The sequence below is a fragment of the Macaca fascicularis genome, chromosome 1, assembly GCF_037993035.2.
Source record: "Macaca fascicularis isolate 582-1 chromosome 1, T2T-MFA8v1.1".
In the NCBI taxonomy this organism is placed as follows: Eukaryota; Metazoa; Chordata; class Mammalia; order Primates; family Cercopithecidae; genus Macaca; species Macaca fascicularis.
This window is the reverse complement of record NC_088375.1, coordinates 233,318,921-233,335,784: the sequence shown is the minus strand read 5'-3', so window position 1 is coordinate 233,335,784 and position 16,864 is coordinate 233,318,921. Positions and strand designations below refer to the sequence as shown.

Genomic DNA, 16,864 nt, shown 5'->3' with positions numbered 1-16,864 from the left:
GAGACAGGTGCCGGGGTGGGTCCTGTGTATGCTGAGCGCCGGTCCCCTGGGCCCACTTTTTCTTTCTTTATACTTTGTCTCTGTGTCTCATTTCTTTCCTCAAGTCTCTCGTTCCACCTACCGAGAAACACCCACAGGTGTGGAGGGGCAGGCCACCCCTTCAGGCAGGGCTGGGGGCTTTGAGGTCCAGGTGTGGCTGTGTGAAAGCCCCCTGGCTGGTGTGCATGCCTGCCCAGTCCTCCGTGTATCCTAACACCTGCCCTCCGTGCCTCTGCGCCCACAGGCCATGTCGAAGGACACCGTGAATCTGGTGCAGGTGCAGGAGCCGACGTTGCAGCCGGAGCAACAGTCCAAGCTCAAAGTGAGTGGAGCCGGTGTGTGTGGGGAGGCCGGGGTGCACATGGGGTTCGGGCGTGGAGGTTGGTGGGCTACTGCCCGTGGGTAGGGTGAGGGGCGTGTACATGGGCAGCAGTGGGGCCCAGGGCAGGGCTTGGATGCCTCATTCCAAGGGGAGGTGAGAGACGCTGCTGCGGTGCCACCCGAGAGGGAGGACCAGTGTTGGTGAGGGTGTCTGGTCGTCTGGAGGGCCTGGGTCTTCTTGACATTCTCACCTCATTTCTTTGAGCTCAGCAGGATTTTTTTTTTTTTTTTTTTTTTTTTTTTTTTTTTTTGAGACGGAGTCTCACGCTGTCGCCCAGGCTGGAGTGCAGTGGCGCGATCTCGGCTCACTGCAAGCTCCGCCTCCTGGGTTCACGCCATTCTCCTGCCTCAGCCTCCTGAGTAGCTGGGACTACAGGCGCCCGCCACCGCGCCCGGCTAATTTTTTTTTGTATTTTTAGTAGAGACGGGGTTTCACTGTGGTCTCGATCTCCTGACCTTGTGATCCGCCCGCCTCGGCCTCCCAAAGTGCTGGGATTACAGGCTTGAGCCACCGCGCCCGGCCAGGATTTTTTTTATTTTATTTATTTTGAAACGGAGTCTCGTTCTGTCACCCAGGCTGGAGTGCTGTGGTATGATCTCAGCTCACTGCAACCTCCGCCTCCTGGGTTCAAGCGATTCTCCTGCCTCAGCCTCCCGAGTAGCTGGAATTACAGGCACCTGCCACCATACTCAGCTGCTTTTTTGTATTTTTAGTACAGATGGGGTTTCACCATGTTGACCAGGCTAGTCTTGAACTCCTGACCCCAAGTGATCCACCTGCCTCGGTCTCCCAAAATGCTGGGATTACAGGTGTGAGCTACCGCGCCCGGCCCGTCACCCTCAGTCCTAGGCTCACAGGCGGGGTTCACGCGTTGCCTGTTGTGGCCACTGTAGCTTCAACGTTTTCTTGGCAGAAGACAGAGGCTTCCTTCAGCACAGCGTGAATCAGGGCGGTGGTGTTGGGAGGTCTGCCGCGCAGTGGCCCTTCTCAGGGAAGCCGCAGTGGGGGCTGTTTCTGCCGCTGGGGAGTTTGGGCTCCTGAAAGCAGCCCCTCAGCGACTGCCGTCCCGGCCGATGTCACCCGTGTCTGTGTCCGGCTGTGGCATCTGCAGGGCCCCAGGTGCCCGAGACGCTTGGAGCCCTCCCGTCCTGGGGCAGACACAACCTCTGCACTGGTGTTGAGCATTTTTTTGGTTTTAAAGGCTTTTCTCTTTTTCTGTGACTTCTCAGCAACTTGTCAATGAGGAGAACTTACGGAAGCAGGAGGAGTCGGTGCAGAAACACCATCAGACCTTCTTGGCGTCCATCAGGTGAGCGCTGCCCAGGCCAGCCGCAGACGGGGCCCTGCAGGTGTGTGTTGCTGGTCCTAGGCGCTCTCCAGGTGTCCCAGGCCTGGCTGCTCCAGGCTGGCTCCTTGGTGGGGGCACTGCCCCTCTGTCCTGGCAGGATCGGGCCGCTGTGTCGGGGCCTCACCCTCAACCTGCTCTTGCTGTGTGGCTCGGATCTTCGTGTCCGTCCTGGTCACACCGCTGCTTTCCCCGCAGGACGGCTGTCACCGTGTTTGGGGAAAGATTCCGTGCCTTTGTGACAGAGCGGGACGCAGTGACAGCCACGGTAAACACGCGTGTCCCGGGCAGGGCTGGCAGGTGGCTGTGGGGCAGCTTGTGGGGGCCTCCTGGAACCCCGGGTCCTGTCCCCGGGTCATGTCCCTGCTGGCTCTGCACAGGCCCTGGAGCTCTCCCAGCACGGAACAAGCCAAATTGGGCTTGTGGGGGCTGCTCCTCGAGCTGGGAGAAGAAAACACAGTCTCCAGCCTCGGCCACACAGTGAGACCCCATCTCTACATGTGGCACGTGTATGTCATCCCCGCTTCTCAGGAGGCAGAGGCAGGAGAATCACTTGAACCCAGGAGGCGGAGGTTGTAGTGAGCCGAGATCCTGCCACTGCACTCCAGCCTTGGGACAGAGCCAGGCTCCTTCTCAAAAAAAAAAAAGAAAACAGAAGGTGACCCTGACTCCATTTTGCAAAAACTTTATTCCTCAGAAAACCCTGAGAGTTTGAAGTTCACAGAAAGCTCTCGTTTACAGCCTCACTTTTTTGTGCGCAGGCGCCAGCCTAGTGTGGTGGCACACCACGTCGCACACGACTGCGTCCTCCTTCCCCCGCTGCCCAGCACACAGTAGGTGCCTGGCACGCAGTGGGCACTTGCTCCGCCGTGGTGCCGGCGCCCTGAGCTGTGACTGCAGCGCCTGCCTGTGGCGTCGCCAGTGTGCCGCTGAATGTCGCAGGTGGTGTTGCCGCCCGTGTTGGTGAGACGGTGTCACGTGAGGACACGAGGGAGCTACTTAATGCACCGTTGACTTCTGTTTGTATTTAGAGACAGTGTCTCACTGTGTCCCCAGGCTGGAGTGCGGTGGCACCATCTCAGCTCACTGCAAGCTCCGCCTCCAGGGTTCACGCCATCCTCCTGCCTCAGCCTCTCCTGTTGCCAGGATTAGGTGCAGGTCGCTGTGCCCGGGCAATTTTCTGTTTTGGTGAAGATGGGTTTTCACCCTGTTGGCCAGGCTGGTCACGAACTCCTGACCTCAGGTGATCTGCCCATCTTGGTCTCCCAAAGTGCTGGGATTACAGGAATGGGCCACCGGGTCTGGCATAAACGATTTTTCTTTCTTTTTTTTTTTTTTTTATTTGGGATGGAGTTTCGCTCTTGTGGCCCAGGCTTGAGTGCGATGACGCGGTCTGAGCTCACTGCAACCTCTGCCTCTCGGGTTCAAGCAATTCTCCTGCCTCAGCCTCCCAAGTAGCTGAGATTACAGTCATGTGCCATCATGCCCAGCTAACTTTTTGTATTTTTAGTAGAAATGGGGTTTCTCCGTGTGGGTTAGGCTGGTCTCCAACTCCCAACCTCAGGTGATCCGGCTGCCTCGACCTCCCAAAGTGCTGGGATTGCAGGCCTGAGCTACCATGCCCAGCCGGCGTAACTGATTTTTAAAACAAGTTAGCGATTTCGGGTTAGCCTTGTTTTCCAGGAATAAAGTACCATTTTAGTGGCCAAGAAAGTAACAGAGGGTGTGGCCCTGTGACATAGCCGGCTGGGTCTGCCCAGGGCCCTGCTCAGCGACTGGGACTTTGCAGGATTTATGCTGCCAGTTGCAGAGAAAATGGCCCTGAGTGAGGGCTCTGTGACGGCCCCGCCTGCCTCCTGTAACCGCGGGGCTGTGGGATTCGGGGCCGGGAATTCGGGTTCCTGTGCTGCCAGCACACAGCCCTGTGCTGCTCCCTTGGGCGGAGAGAGGGTGGGGCAGCCCCGAGCATTTCCTGCTCTAGGAGGGAGGGAGGGTGGGGCAGGCACGCCAGTGCGGTGTCTCTGCTGCAGGTGGTTGGGCTGACGCTGCTGGCTGGCGGGGTCTACTCTGCCAAGAATGGGAGAGCCGCCGGGGCCCGCTTCATCGAGGCTCGGCTGTGGAAGCCATCCCTGGTGAGCGAGAAGTCCCGCATCACGGTGCTGGAGGCGCTGCAGCACCCCTTCCAGGTAGCGGCGCCGGCCTGGCCCTCCCTGAGTGCGGTTCCTGGCTGAGTCCCCTCTGCTCCATGAGGAGAACCCGCCCGTGCACACCCTCCTGTCCCTTCCCCTTCACCGCACTAGGGGCACCGGGACGCGGCTTCATGCCTGGGTTTTCGCTGTAGCTTAGGGGTCTGCATCAGTGAGACCCTTCCCCCATCTGCCCTCCCCTGCTCGGGGCTTTTGATGGGGCTCTTGATGGGGCCTGGGAGCACATCGGGGTCCTTGCAAGTCCCGGGACTTGAGTGTGCTGGTGTGTGTCGGGGTAGCTGCTACGGGCCATGGAGTCTGGCGGCCTCCCTGGGGAGCCGCGCCACTGGCCAGCCCCCGAGGTGCCTGCCACCCTCTCCACACGGGGGTGGTGGGGTCTCCACAGGTCACTCGGTGGGTGGGTAATGAAATAAAAGCCAATAAGGAACTGGAAAATGCCCCCAGTCCCTGCAACAGTCACCCAGTCTCCCAGTGGGATGGGGTTCCAGCTCCTGGCCAGTCCTGGCTGTGCTTTGGGGCAGCTCCGTTTCGGTGTGTTACTGAGCGTGTCTGTGCGTTGGTGGCTGTGCCGTGGCTGTGGCAGGTGACCCAATGGCGCTTCCCCTTCCCCTCCGGCAGGTCAGCCGGCGGCTCCTCAGTCGGCCCCAGGACGTGCTGGAGGGTGTTGTGCTGCATGTAAGTCGGTGTGCCTGGGACCGGGGAGGTGCAGGGAGGGGTCCCCGGAGCTGGGCCGTGCTGCGGCCCTTGCTGGCACTCGAGGAGTCACCCAGGAGCTTTCGGCTTCTGAGATGCGACTGCTTTGCCCCTGTCGGGGATAGGCTGTCCGTGACCTGGGCGGCACCCCGAGGAGTGGAGTCCACAACAGGGCATTGCTGCAGCCCCTGCCCCTGAGGCTTCCCTGGGCGCAGAGTGTGTCCCCCAAGCCCCCGTCTTCCCCGGCAGCCCAGTCTGGAAGCGCAGGTGCGCAACATGGCCATAGCAACAAGGAACACGCAGAAGAACCACGGCCTGTATAGGAATGTCCTGATGTACGGGCCGCCAGGCACCGGGAAGACGCTAGTTGCCAAGGTGAGAGCACCTGGCTGCACAGGTGTTCCAGGGGCCGATGGGGTCTCACCCGCCTGCAGGTGTCTGGGGGGCTCAGTCACCTGGGGAATGGACTCCCCTTAGGCCTTTGCCCGCCCTCATGTAGGGTCAGCGTGCTGGTGTGGGTAAGAGCGCCTCCCATCTTCCAGGCAGGGGACGTCTCCTGTTTGGCAGGCTGTGGCTTCTAGGCTGTGGCTTCTAGGCTGTGGCTTCCAGGCTGTGGCTTCCAGGCAGGGAGGCCCGGCAGGGTCTCCACGCTCCAGGTGGAGTGTGCACACTTTGCCGAGGTGGAGGGAACATCTGTTCTGTCTCCCCTCACTCTTCCCGTCTAGAATCTCGCCCTAAACTTGGGCATGGACTACGCCATCATGACAGGCGAGGACCTGGCCCTCAGGGGGCGGGAAGGCGTGACCGCCATGCACGAGCTGTTTGACTGGGCCAATACCAGCCGGCGCGGGTGAGACGTCCCCACAGCATGCACACAGGCCCTTCTCTGCGGCCCAGCAGGCTGCCTTCGGGGAAGGGGGTCCAGGTGGCTTTCCGGGACCTCGTGGTCTTTCTGCAGCTCTGTCCTTGTGGCCACGCAGGAGGCCCGGCGGAGGGTCCCTCGGAGGGAAGGTCCCCTGAGCGTGGACCCTGGTGGCCACGAGGCCCCCAGCGTGCGGAGGCTGCCAGTGGGATACTTGGCTCAGGACAGAAGGGAGGTGGGTGGGTGTAAGGGCAGAGGGGTCTTCACAGCTGCAGGGGCGCCACCTCCACGGCCGCCCTCCCTCTGACACGCGTGCAGGTGTGGACACCGGCTCCTTTTGGTAGAACCATTTGGAAGTTAGCTGAAGACAGCATGGCACACAATAGGGTGTGTGCCTATTAAAGTCACACACCGTTTAATAGATTAATAGCTGGGACACCCTTGCGACTTCAGCTCTCCCCATTGGCACCACATTCCTCATGGCTGGCACCCTCCCCTCTGGCCTTTGACCTTTCACTTTAGAAGATCCTGCCCCTGGTGTGGACACTGAGCGGCCGCCAGCACTGCACTGGGCCGGGTGGGGGTGAAGCCTACGGGGCAGAGTCTGGCGCCCCTCTGTGCCGTTGGCTTCCCGAGGCCTTGTGACACTGGGCCGTGGTCAGCTGCCCAGAGGCCAGGCTGATGGGCTTCTGTCAGACCCAGGACTTAGGGCTCTTGGTGGGGCAGAGGCTATACCCCTTGGGGATCTGCCCGCTCGGCCTGATCCCGCCACAGCCCGACACTGCTGTGGGCCGCTCCGGGTGTCACTCTCGCTGTGCTTGGCCTCCCTCTCCTTCACAGCTTCCTGCTCTTCATGGACGACGCGGAGGCCTTCCTTCGGAAGCCAGCCACTGTGAGTGTCACTAAGCCTCTGTCTGACCCCGGGGGTGGTGGGGCGGGTGTGTCCGTCATCCTGGACCAGGCCACAGCCCACGGCTCAATTCCTTTTTCTCTAAGTTTTGAGTTCAAACCAGCATTTTTTTTTTTTTTTTTTGGTCAGCTTAAAGTTAAGGTTTGGCTTTTGAGGGTTGTTTTGTTTTGTTTCGAGATGTTGTCTCCAGTCTCTTGTCGGAGTGAAGTTCAGTGGCACGATCTCAGCTCACTGCAACCTCTAGTTGAAGCTATTCTCCTGCTTCATCCTCCCAAGTAGCTGGGATTATAGGCACCTGCCACCATACCCGGCTAATTTTTGTATTTTTACTAGAGATGGGGTTTCACCATGTTGGCCATGATGGTCTAGATCTCTTGACCTCGTGATGCACCTGCCTCAGCCTCCCAAAGTGCTGGTATTACTGCACCGGTCTATTTTTATTTTTATTTGTTTGAGATAAAGTCACACTCTATCCCTTTAGCTGGCCTGCAGTGGCGCGATCTTGGCTCACTACAACCTCCACCTCCTGGGTTCAAGCTAGTCTCCTGCCTCAGCCCTCTGAGTAGCTGGGATTACAGGCATTTTTTGTATTTTTAGTACAGATGGGGTTTCACCATTTTGGTCAGGCTGGTGGAGGACTCCTGACCTCAAATGACCTCCCCGCCTGGCCTCCCGAAATGCTGAGATTACATGCGTGATCCACCACGCCCAGCCATACAGTTCCTATGTTAAGACAGGCTCTCTGTCGCCCAGGCTGGAGTGCCGTGGCGCAATCTTGGCTCACTGCAACCTCCTCCCCCTGGGTTCAAGCAATTCTCCTGCCTCAGCCTCCCAAGTAGCTGGGATTACAGTCATGTACCACCACGCCCGGTTCATTTTGTATTTTTTTTTGTAGACAAGGGATTTCTCCATGTCAGTCAGGCTAGTCCTAAACTCCTGACCTCAGGTGACCTGCCCACCTCAGCCTCCCAAACTGCTGGGATTACAGGCGTGAGCCACTGTGCCTGGTCCTGGCTAATATTTTTTTTTTTTTTTGAGACGGAGCCTCGCTCTGTCACCCAGACTAAAGTACAGCGGCGCAATCTCAGCTCACTGCAAGCTCCGCCTCCCGGGTTCATGGCATTCTCCTGCCTCAGCCTCCCAAGTAGCTGGGACTACAGGCTCCTGTCACCTCGCCCGGCTAATTTTTTGTATTTTTGTAGAGACGGGGTTTCACAGTGTTAGCCAGGATGGCCTCGATCTCCTGACCTCGTGATCCGCCCACCTCGGCCTCCCAAAGTGCTGGGATTATAGGCGTGAGCCACCGCGCCCAGCTGTTTTTTTGTAATGTTAGTAGACATGGACTTTCCCCTTGTTACCCAGGCTGGGCTCAAACTTCTGAGGTATAAGAGATGCTCCCGCCTTGACCTTGTGAAGTTCTGGGATTACAGACGTGAGCCCCCATGCCCAGTCAGGGGTTTGTTTGTTTTTGTTTTTGTTTTTGTTTTTGAGACAGAGTCTCACTCTGTCGCCCATGCTGGAGTGCAGCCGTGCAATTTTGGCTCGCTGCAACCTCTGCCTCCCGGGTTGAAGTGATTCTCCTGCTTCAGCCTCCCACGTAGCTGAGACCACAGGTGTGCCACCGCGCCTGGCTGATTTTTGTATTTTTAGTGGAGACGGGGTCTCACCATGTTGGCCAGGATGGCCTCAAACTCCCTACCTCAGGTGATCTGCCCGCCTCAGGCTCCCCAAATGCTGGGCTACATGCATGAGCCGCCGCCCCTGGCCCTGGTCAGGCTTTTGAGTTTAGATCCATGAAAGTGTCGCCGCGTCCCTGCTCCCTGCAGGAGGGAGGCCTGTGGGACCTTCTGCTGTGGCTGTTTACAAGGCTTTGCTCCTGGTGCCTAAGGCTGGAACCTTCTCTCTGCAGGAGGAGATGAGCAATTACTACCTCAGAGTCGCCCAGAACGCCTTCCTAAACCACACGAGGCAACGCAGCAACAAGTGAGGGGGCCCCTCGGGTCCTGGGCCCCCGGGTAGGGCTGTGCAGCCGTCGCCCTTGGTTCCCACCGAGGGACCTCAGAGGCCCTGGATCACAGTGCTGGGCAGCACCCGTGGCCTCAACGTGTCCACCTCGGATGTCCCCTAGGAACGTCCCAGCTCAGGACAGCATGGGGCGTCACTGAGGAACATGCGGGGGCCTCCTGGGCAGAGCCGGGGTCAGTCCAGTCCTCACGGCCCTGTGCGATGCCGCCCCAGCTTGCACGTCCCTCTGCCCCTGGGTTTCCGCGGTCCTGTGCCGGCAAGGGAGGCGGTCTGATTGTCTGAGGCTCTGCTGGGGCCTCCATTGGAGGCTGTGGGTGCCCTGGGGTGGGAGATGGAGACACGTTTGCTCCCACGGGAAGCTGGGCACGAGCAGGTCCTGTGTGTTTGGGCGGAGCCTGGGGCCTTGGCCCCCCCGCCCAGATGCTGGACAGGGTTGCTCCCTCCAGGCCTGGGGCCCTCCTCACATTGCGCGTCCTCTGTGAGCTGCTACCCAGAGGTCCCCAGTAGGTGGATAGCCCCATGGCCAGGCTCCCTAGCCCCTTTCAAATCCCCTTATTTTGAGTTTTCTTGGTCTCCTGGGCCCCTCCAGCCCCAGTCACGTGTCACACGGAGAATCAAGTCCTGCCGGTCGGCCGTGGCCGAGTCTTCAGGCGTGTTGGGCTCGCTGGCTCAGCTGCTGCCGGTAGACGCTCCCTGGAGCCCTGGCTCAGGTCCTTCCCAGAGAGGCAGGGCTGGGGCCCTGGTGAGCCTCCGCTGCACCCGGGCCCCCAAGGTCCTGCTCCTGGCTCGTGTGGCCACTCTTGACATGGACTCTGGGTCCCGCATCCCTGCTCCCAGCACGGCAGGGCTCAGGCAGCAGGAGGAGTGGTGGTCCCGACGCTGCCTATCACGCTGGGTGAGGGTCAGCGGGGAAGCGCCACACGGGATGAGAACAGAGGCCCAGGTAGCCGGGCGGGGGGACAGCTGGGCGTGGTGGGGCCGGCGGTGACCAGGGGGACAGCTGGGCGTGGTGGGGTCGGCGGTGACCAAGGCTGTGCCACGTCCTCCCGATGTTTCCTGTGCTCACAAGCTGCCGCTTTAGATTCTCCGGGAAAGTCCCCCTGAAGGGACTAAGGAGCCCGCGTTCCCCTCGGGACAGCTTGGCCGGCAGCCCCAGCATTTCCTTCCCCATCCCTGCTCCGCAGATTCATGCTGGTCCTGGCCAGCCGCGACCCCAAGCAGTTACACCCGGACATCCACGACCGCATCGACGTGATGTTTTACTTCGACCCGCCCGGGCCGGAGGAGCGGGAGCGCCTGCTGAGAATGTATCTTGACAAGTATGTTCTTATGCCGGCAACAGAAGGAAAGCAGTAAGTGTCTCCCCTCACCCACCCCTGTCCAGGGACCCTCGCTCTGGGCCCACCCCCGGCCCTGCTCTCCGGACGCACACAGCAGGCCCAGTCTCCGGGGTGGCACCGCCTCCCTGCTTTGCGGTTTCGCACAGGAGCCCTGTGGGCCCCAAGGGTCCCAGAGGCTGCACCCAGGGATGTGCCACCACCCTTTCCTCATCCCCACCTGAGAACAGCCTGGTGGTGTCTCCTCGGGTTTGGGGGGCAGAGCCCACCATCACTTACAAACCTTCAACTTTTTGTTTTTGAGACAAAGTCTTGCTCTGTGCCCCAGGCTGGAGTGCAGTGGCACGATCTCAGCTGACTGCAACCTCCGCCTCCTGGGTTCACGCGATTCTCCTGCCTCAGCCTCCTGAGTAGCTGCGATTATAGGTGCCTGCCACCACGCCCCACTGCTTTTCGCCTTTTTGTAGAGATGCAGTTTCACCATGTTGGCCAGGGTGGTCTCGAAACCCTGACCTCGGGTGATCTGCCCGCCTTGGCCTCCTACAGTGCAGGGATTACAGATGCCAGCCACTGTGCCCGACCACCCTCAGGCCCTGGCAGTGCGGGGAGGTGACGTGGAGTGTTGCTCTGAGACCCCCATGTTGGGATTTGAGGGAGACGCTCCTCATGAGAGCCCCGTGTTGGGACTGGAGAGGATCCTCATGGTCCCCTGCTGGCTGCTGGCCTGGCCTTCCTCCAGCTGCCACGCCTGGCCCTGGAGCCTCATGGTGTGGGGCGCGGCTCCGGCTGCACTTGTGCCCTGAGGCCTTCAGGCTCCCTGTCGCTGGCGGTGGGTGCAGCAGGCACGGCGGGCAGAGCCCTCCAGGTGATGACAGGCCCTGGGGCTGCACGCCGGCTGCCTCAGGAACACTCCAGATGAGCAGTGGCTGCTCCACCTCTTGGCGTCCCCAGGTCCCAGGTTTCTGAGTCCTTCTGTCCACCTGACCTAAATTCCTGCTCTCTCCAGTGACAGCAAAAGCCGCTCTGTTCCAGAGAGAGCCTGGTTCCCCCTGCCAACCGCTCCGTGGCTGCCTGCTTCATGCTAGCCCAGCTGTCCCGGCCTCAGTTTCCCTTTGGCCCTCCCCTGCCCTGGGCTCTCCCACTCCCACGGCTGCTCATAGACCTGGCACAGTGACTTGGCTTCTATGACCTCCAGGGAGATGCTTTTGCTGGAATTCAGGGCTCTGCCACTGCCACTGTAACGGCCATGAGCCCTGTGGGTGCTGAGTGGGCAGGTGAGGGCAGGGCTGGTGTGAAGAGGGGGTGCAGCCATCTCCAGGCCCCACAGCAGCCACCACCTCCCTGCTCAGCCCAGACCTGGTTTGCATCAGGGAGAGGGCGGAGTTTGGCTGTCACAGGAAGAGTCCCTCCCAAGGGGACATCTGGCATGGGTGCCTGCCTGGCTGCCTGTCTTCCGGCCCCCACCTCGTGGTGTGGGAGCCGCTGCCTTGGCCGGCCCACTTGGGAACTCCTTCCCCAGGCGCCTGAAGCTGGCCCAGTTTGACTATGGGAGGAAGTGCGAGGAGATCGCTGAGCTGACGAAGGGCATGTCGGCCCGGGAGATCGCACAGCTGGCTCAGTCCTGGCAGGTGAGTGGGGCTCGGGCGCACCCACCCAGACAGGAGCCCAACTCCTGTGGAGACGGCCGGTTGTGCCTGTCCCAGCACCAGTGTCACACAGCAGCTCCTGTTGAGGGGTTTTCAGTGCACAGACGTGACACGGGGCACTCGCCCCAGTCGGCCACTCCACACACTGGCGCGCCCCTGCTCCTGCCCTGGGAAGTGTGGGGCATGTCCGTGGCTGACGGTCATAGGTCAGGAAGCCCGTCCGGCATCCTAGTATCCGGGCTCTGCCAGGTGGGGCGGGAGGCTTTCGATGCTCACCTTGGCAGACGGGCACCCCCTGGTGTGAATGGTCATCGGGACAGGCCCCGCCTGAGTTTGGTGGTGGGGCTGGAGGGATGTTGTGTTTCCCGGACCACGTCCGTTGCCTTGGTCCTGCTTGACGGGCTCAGACACATGGGCAGGAGTGACCTCTGATTGTCCCACAGCCGGCTGCTCCTTGGAGGACCCCCTCCTGCAGCTCCGTGGCTGCTGTAGGGATGGGGAGCCGGGACTCAGAGCAGTGTGGGCGTGGCCATCCAGAAAGCTTTGATCTTTGGGGGTTGCTAGAGAAGCATAACCAGGTCTGTAGAAGGCACCAAGGCCATGCACAGGCATCGCTGCCTCTGGGGTCTGCAGAGTCTGTGACAACCTGGTCACTCAACCTAGCAGCACTTTCACGTGTGACAGGTTCATGAAGTAGCCAGTTACCTTGATTTGAATGTTGGAGCTGGGGACTATATGGGCTGTATTAGTCAGTTATGCCGCTGTGACAAAGAGCCTCAGATCTCAAACCCCATCCTTGTGGGTCAGCTGAGGTCTGTGTTCCAGGCCGTCTCCACTTGAGACCAGGTCTGTTTCCACAACTAAGCAAACAGAGACCGGGCGTGGTGTTGGCTGACATTTGTGTTCCCAGCATTTGGGGAGGTCAAGTCAGCCAGATTATTTGAAGCCAGGAGTTCAGGACCAGCCTGGAAAGCAAGGGGAGACTCCATCTCTACAAAAAATAAAAAAATTAGCCGGCCCTAATGGTGCACGCCTGTAATGCCAGCTGCTTTGGGAGGCTGAGGTGGGAGAATCGCTTGAGTCCAGGAGGCAGAGAATACAGTGAGCTGTGATTGTGCCACTGCACTCCAGCCCGGGTTACAGAGCGAGACCCTGTCTTTAAAAATAAGAATAATTTGAGCCGGGCATGGTGGCTCACGCCTGTAATCCCAGCACGCTGAGAGGCCAAGGGGAGAGGATCACTTGAGGCCAGGAGTTCGAGACCAGCCTGGCCAACATGTCGAGCCCCACCTCTACTAAAAATACAAGAATTGGCCGGGCATGGTATTGGCGCATGCCTGTATTCTCAGCTACTCGAGAGGGTGAGGCAGGAGAATCGCTTGAACCCGGGAGGTGGAGGTTGCAGTGAGCTGAGATGGTGCCATTGAATTCCAGCCTGGACTATTCAGGATCCTTTGAGATTCCATAAGAATTTTAGGAGTGGTTTTCCTATTTTTGTAAAACATAATTTGGGTTTTCACAGGGACCGCGTTTAGTCTCTATGTCGCTTTGATGTCTCTCAGCAATATTCTGTGGTTTTCTCTTGTTTTCGAGATGGAGTCTCGCTCTGCTGCCCAGGCTGGAGTGCAGTGTTGTGATCTCAGCTCACTGCAACGTTCCCCTCCCGGGTTAACGTGATTCTCCTGACTCAGCCTCCTGAGGAGCTGGAATTCCAGGCAGGCGCCACCATGCCCGGCTAATTTTTGTACTAAGAGACGGGGTTTCGCCATGTTGGCCAGGCTGGTCTCGAACCTCTGACCTCAGGCAATCCACCCACCTCAGCCTCCTAAAGTGCTGGGATTAAAGGCACGTGCCACCACGCCCGGCTAATTTTTGTATTTTTAGTAGAGACGATGATTCACCATGCCGGCGAGGTTGGTCTTGAACTCCTGACATGAGGTAATCCATCTGCCTCAGCCTCCCAAAGGGCTGGGATTCAGACATGGGCCACTGCGCCCAGCCAGTTTTCACTGTACAAGTCTTTCACCCTCTTGGTTAAGTGAATTTCCAAGCATTTTATTCTTGCCGCTGCTGTTGTAAATGGAAACGGTTTCATAATTCCCCATTCACATTATTCACTGTTGGGATGGAGAACTGCAGCTTTCTTTGCTGTTGATTTTGTATCCTGTAAGTTTGCTGATGTCACGGCATTTTTTCTTCCAATATGGATTCTAGGATTTTCTACATATAAGATTATGTCATCTGAGAACAGGTGATTTTTACCTTTCCCTTTCAGTTTGGATGACTTTTCTTTTTCTTGTCTAATTGCACTGTCCAGAGCTTCCAGTGGTGTGTGGAATAGAAGCGGTAAAGCATTCTTGCCTGGTTCCTTACCTCAGAGGAAAAGCTTTGTTTTTCACCACTGAGTATGTCACCTATGGGCTTGTGATGTGTGGCCTTCATTGTGTTTAGGGTGTATCCTTCAATTCTTGGTTTGGTGAGTGTTTTTATCATAAAAGTGTGAGGCAGGTGGATCACCTGAGGTCGGCAGTTCGAGGCCAGCCTGACCAACGTGAAGAAACCCCATCTCTCCTACAAATACAAACTTAGTTGGGCATGGTGGTGCATGCCCGTCATCCCAGCTACTCGGGAAGGTGAGACAGGAGAACCGCGTGAATGCGGCAGGCCAGAGGTTCCAGTGAGCCGAGATCGCGCCATTTGCACTCCAGCCTGGGCAAGAACAGCAAAATTGTCTCCAAAAAAAAAAAAAGTGGCCAGGCACGGTGACTCACGCCTGTAATCCCAGCACTTTGGGAGGCCAAGGTGGGTGGATCACGAGGTCAGGAGATCGATACCATCCTGGCTAACACAGTGAAACCCTGTTTGTACTATAAATATAAAACATCAGCTGGGCATGGTGGCAGGTGCCTGTAGTCCCAGCTACCTGGGAGGCTGGGGCAAAAGAATGGCGTGAACCCAGGAAGCGGAGCATGCAGTGAGCTGAGATGCCTGGGCTACAGAGTGAGGCCCCAACTCAAAAAAAAAAAAAAGGTGTTGTATTTGGTCGAATACTTTTTCTGCAACACTTGAGACAGTCGTGCGGTTTCCTTCCTCCACCCTGCTAATATCGATTGATTTTTGTATGTTGAACATTTCATATGCGGAACATTGATTTTCATATGTTGAACTATCGTTGCATTCCAGGAATAAATCCTGCTTGGTCGGCTGGGCGCGGTGGCTCAAGCCTGTAATCCCAGCACTTTGGGAGGCCGAGATGGGCGGATCACAAGGTCAGGAGATCGAGACCATCCTGTCTAACCTGGTGAAACCCCGTCTCTACTAAAAAATACAAAAAACTAGCCGGGCGAGGTGGCGGGCGCCTGTAGTCCCAGCTACTCAGGAGGCTGAGGCAGGAGAATGGCGTGAACCCGAAAGGCGGAGCTTGCAGTGAGCTGAGATGCGGCCACTGCACTCCAGCCTGGGTGACAGAGCGAGACTCCGTCTCAAAAAAAAAAAAAAAAAAAAAAATCCTGCTTAGTCAGGGTATAGAGTCCTTTTAGTGTACTGCTGAATTCGTTCTGCTGGCATTTTGTTGAGGACTTTCCCAGTGATGCTCATCAGGGATATTGGCCTGTCATTTTTCTTGTGGTGTCTTTGTCTGGGTTTGATATCAGGGTAATGCTGGCCTCCTAGGATGAGTGAGGAAATGTTCTTCAATTTGTCCAAGAGTTTGAGGTGTGCTGCTGATTCTTCTTAATGTTTTGTGAATTGACACGTGAAGACATCAGGTCCAGGTCTTGTGTTTCAACTTTTACAGCTTGAAGACTTTAGGTTCCCAGAAAAATTGCAAAGGTAGCACAGAGAGCTCCCGGGCCCGGGGCCTTGCCACGTAGTGAACGTCATGTGTCACTGTTGGCCCCACCTGGGACTGGGTCTTGCCCAGAATCCCACCCAGGAGGCCACGTGACATTTAGCTGCCACTTCTGGTGGGCTCTGCCAGGTCCCGTGCTTCCTGGTGGCGTGGCCCCATGAGCATCTGCTCATCCCCTTTCCTCCACTGGGCCCTGGGTGAGGTGCAGCCACTCGGGTGCACCCTGAGGGTTCCTGCACCTGTTTGAACTCTCTTGGGTCGGCTCAAGACCAAAAATGATGCTGAGCAGTCCTGGGCCCCTGACGCACAGTGGTGGTCCAGCTGCAGTCAGTGTCTCCCCACACAGTGGCTCTTGGCGAGGGGTGGGCGCTGCCAGTGGGGACGGGCACCACGTGGTCATCCCCATGGCAGGTCCCGTCATGGCAGCCGTGTTGTGGGAGGATGGTGTGCTGCTGCCCCTTTACCCTGTGAGATGAATCCTGCCTCTGGGAGGCACAGCCGGGATGGGGTGAGGGACCCCCTCAGCTGTCCGGGAAGCATCCCCTGCCCTGTGCTTCCTCCAGGCGTCCTGGTGCACTCCCAAGCACGGTGCCCAGTGGGGGTGCCCAAACCTTCACCCTGACCCATGGGTGACTTCCCTTGGGGACTCCACGCCTTTCACTGGGACTGGGATGGAGAGCGACCTGTCCATGGCAGAAGGGCTGCACCTGAGGTGCTTGAAGCAACACCAAGGGCCACAGTCCCAGCAGCTCCAGCCTCCGCGTGCTGGATGCCAAGTCCTGTGCCCAGGACAGGGAGGTGGAGGCACGGGTGATCTTGATGCTAGCACCTATGTGCCCCGAGGTTGGGCAGTGGCTGCCTCTGCTGTGGAGGCCTATGAAGGTGAGGGTCTGAGGATCTGTGGTGCACTGTGACCCGGGCGCACTGCCTGGCCACGGCTGAGACACGCAGAGGGTCTGCAATTCCCTCCTGCCTCTTGGGAGCTGCCCTGGGTCTGCAGTCAGTGGGGCTCGTCCTCGGGCTTTCTGTTATTAGAAAGTCACTGAGAAACTGCAGTGTTGAGGACGCAGGCAGGGCTGTGGCACTGTAGGGGCTGCTCCCGGTGTCCACACGCATGCTGGGCTCTGCCGAGGTGCCGGAAGCCTGTGTTTCACCCTGAGGCCGTCCTGGTGCCCCGGGTTTGGACCCTCCCCACCTCGGGGTCCTGGAGTGTGTTACGGGTGGGGGGTTCCCATGGTGGCCTCCCTCAGCTCCCTCTCTCCTCACTAGGACACGGCGTATGCCTCCGAGGATGGGGTCCTCACCGAGGCCATGTTGGATGCCCATGTTGAAGACTTTGTCGAGCAGCACCAGAAGAAAATGCGCTGGCTGAAGAGGGAGGGCCTGTCCTCATGGACCAGCACCCCTTAACCTGAGTCCGCGGTGAGACCACACGTCACGGAGCCTGGCTGCGGACCCCTCCCACCCCTGCTTTTCCGGTCCCTGCACGTTTAGGAAATGCTCCCCCTAATAAACTCCCACAGGTGCCACAGCGCTGTGTCTATTGGCTGATGTGGTGCGGGGTTTGG

The 16,864-nt window shown here is 58.5% G+C and overlaps 1 protein-coding gene across 3 annotated transcripts; it reads left to right on the top strand.

Annotated features, from left to right (window-relative positions):
* The first annotated feature begins 283 nt into the window (after nt 1-283).
* On the top strand, nt 284-16,827 carry LOC135968433 (ATPase family AAA domain-containing protein 3C-like). 3 transcript variants are annotated; one of them, XM_065535163.1, is made up of 13 exons: nt 284-361; nt 1,651-1,730; nt 1,965-2,034; nt 2,147-2,275; nt 3,797-3,952; nt 4,592-4,648; nt 4,916-5,041; nt 5,392-5,516; nt 6,369-6,420; nt 8,348-8,421; nt 9,648-9,815; nt 11,320-11,428; nt 16,566-16,827. In XM_065535163.1, the coding sequence occupies exons 1-13, from the start codon at nt 287-289 to the stop codon at nt 16,704-16,706; spliced, it is 1,362 nt and encodes a 453-aa protein (XP_065391235.1). In that variant the 5' UTR covers nt 284-286; the 3' UTR covers nt 16,707-16,827. The 3 variants fall into 3 exon arrangements, with proteins under 3 accessions (XP_065391235.1, XP_073879831.1, XP_065391239.1); XM_074023730.1 differs by lacking the exon at nt 2,147-2,275; XM_065535167.1 differs by lacking the exon at nt 4,916-5,041.
* Nucleotides 16,828-16,864: the final 37 nt, after the last annotated feature.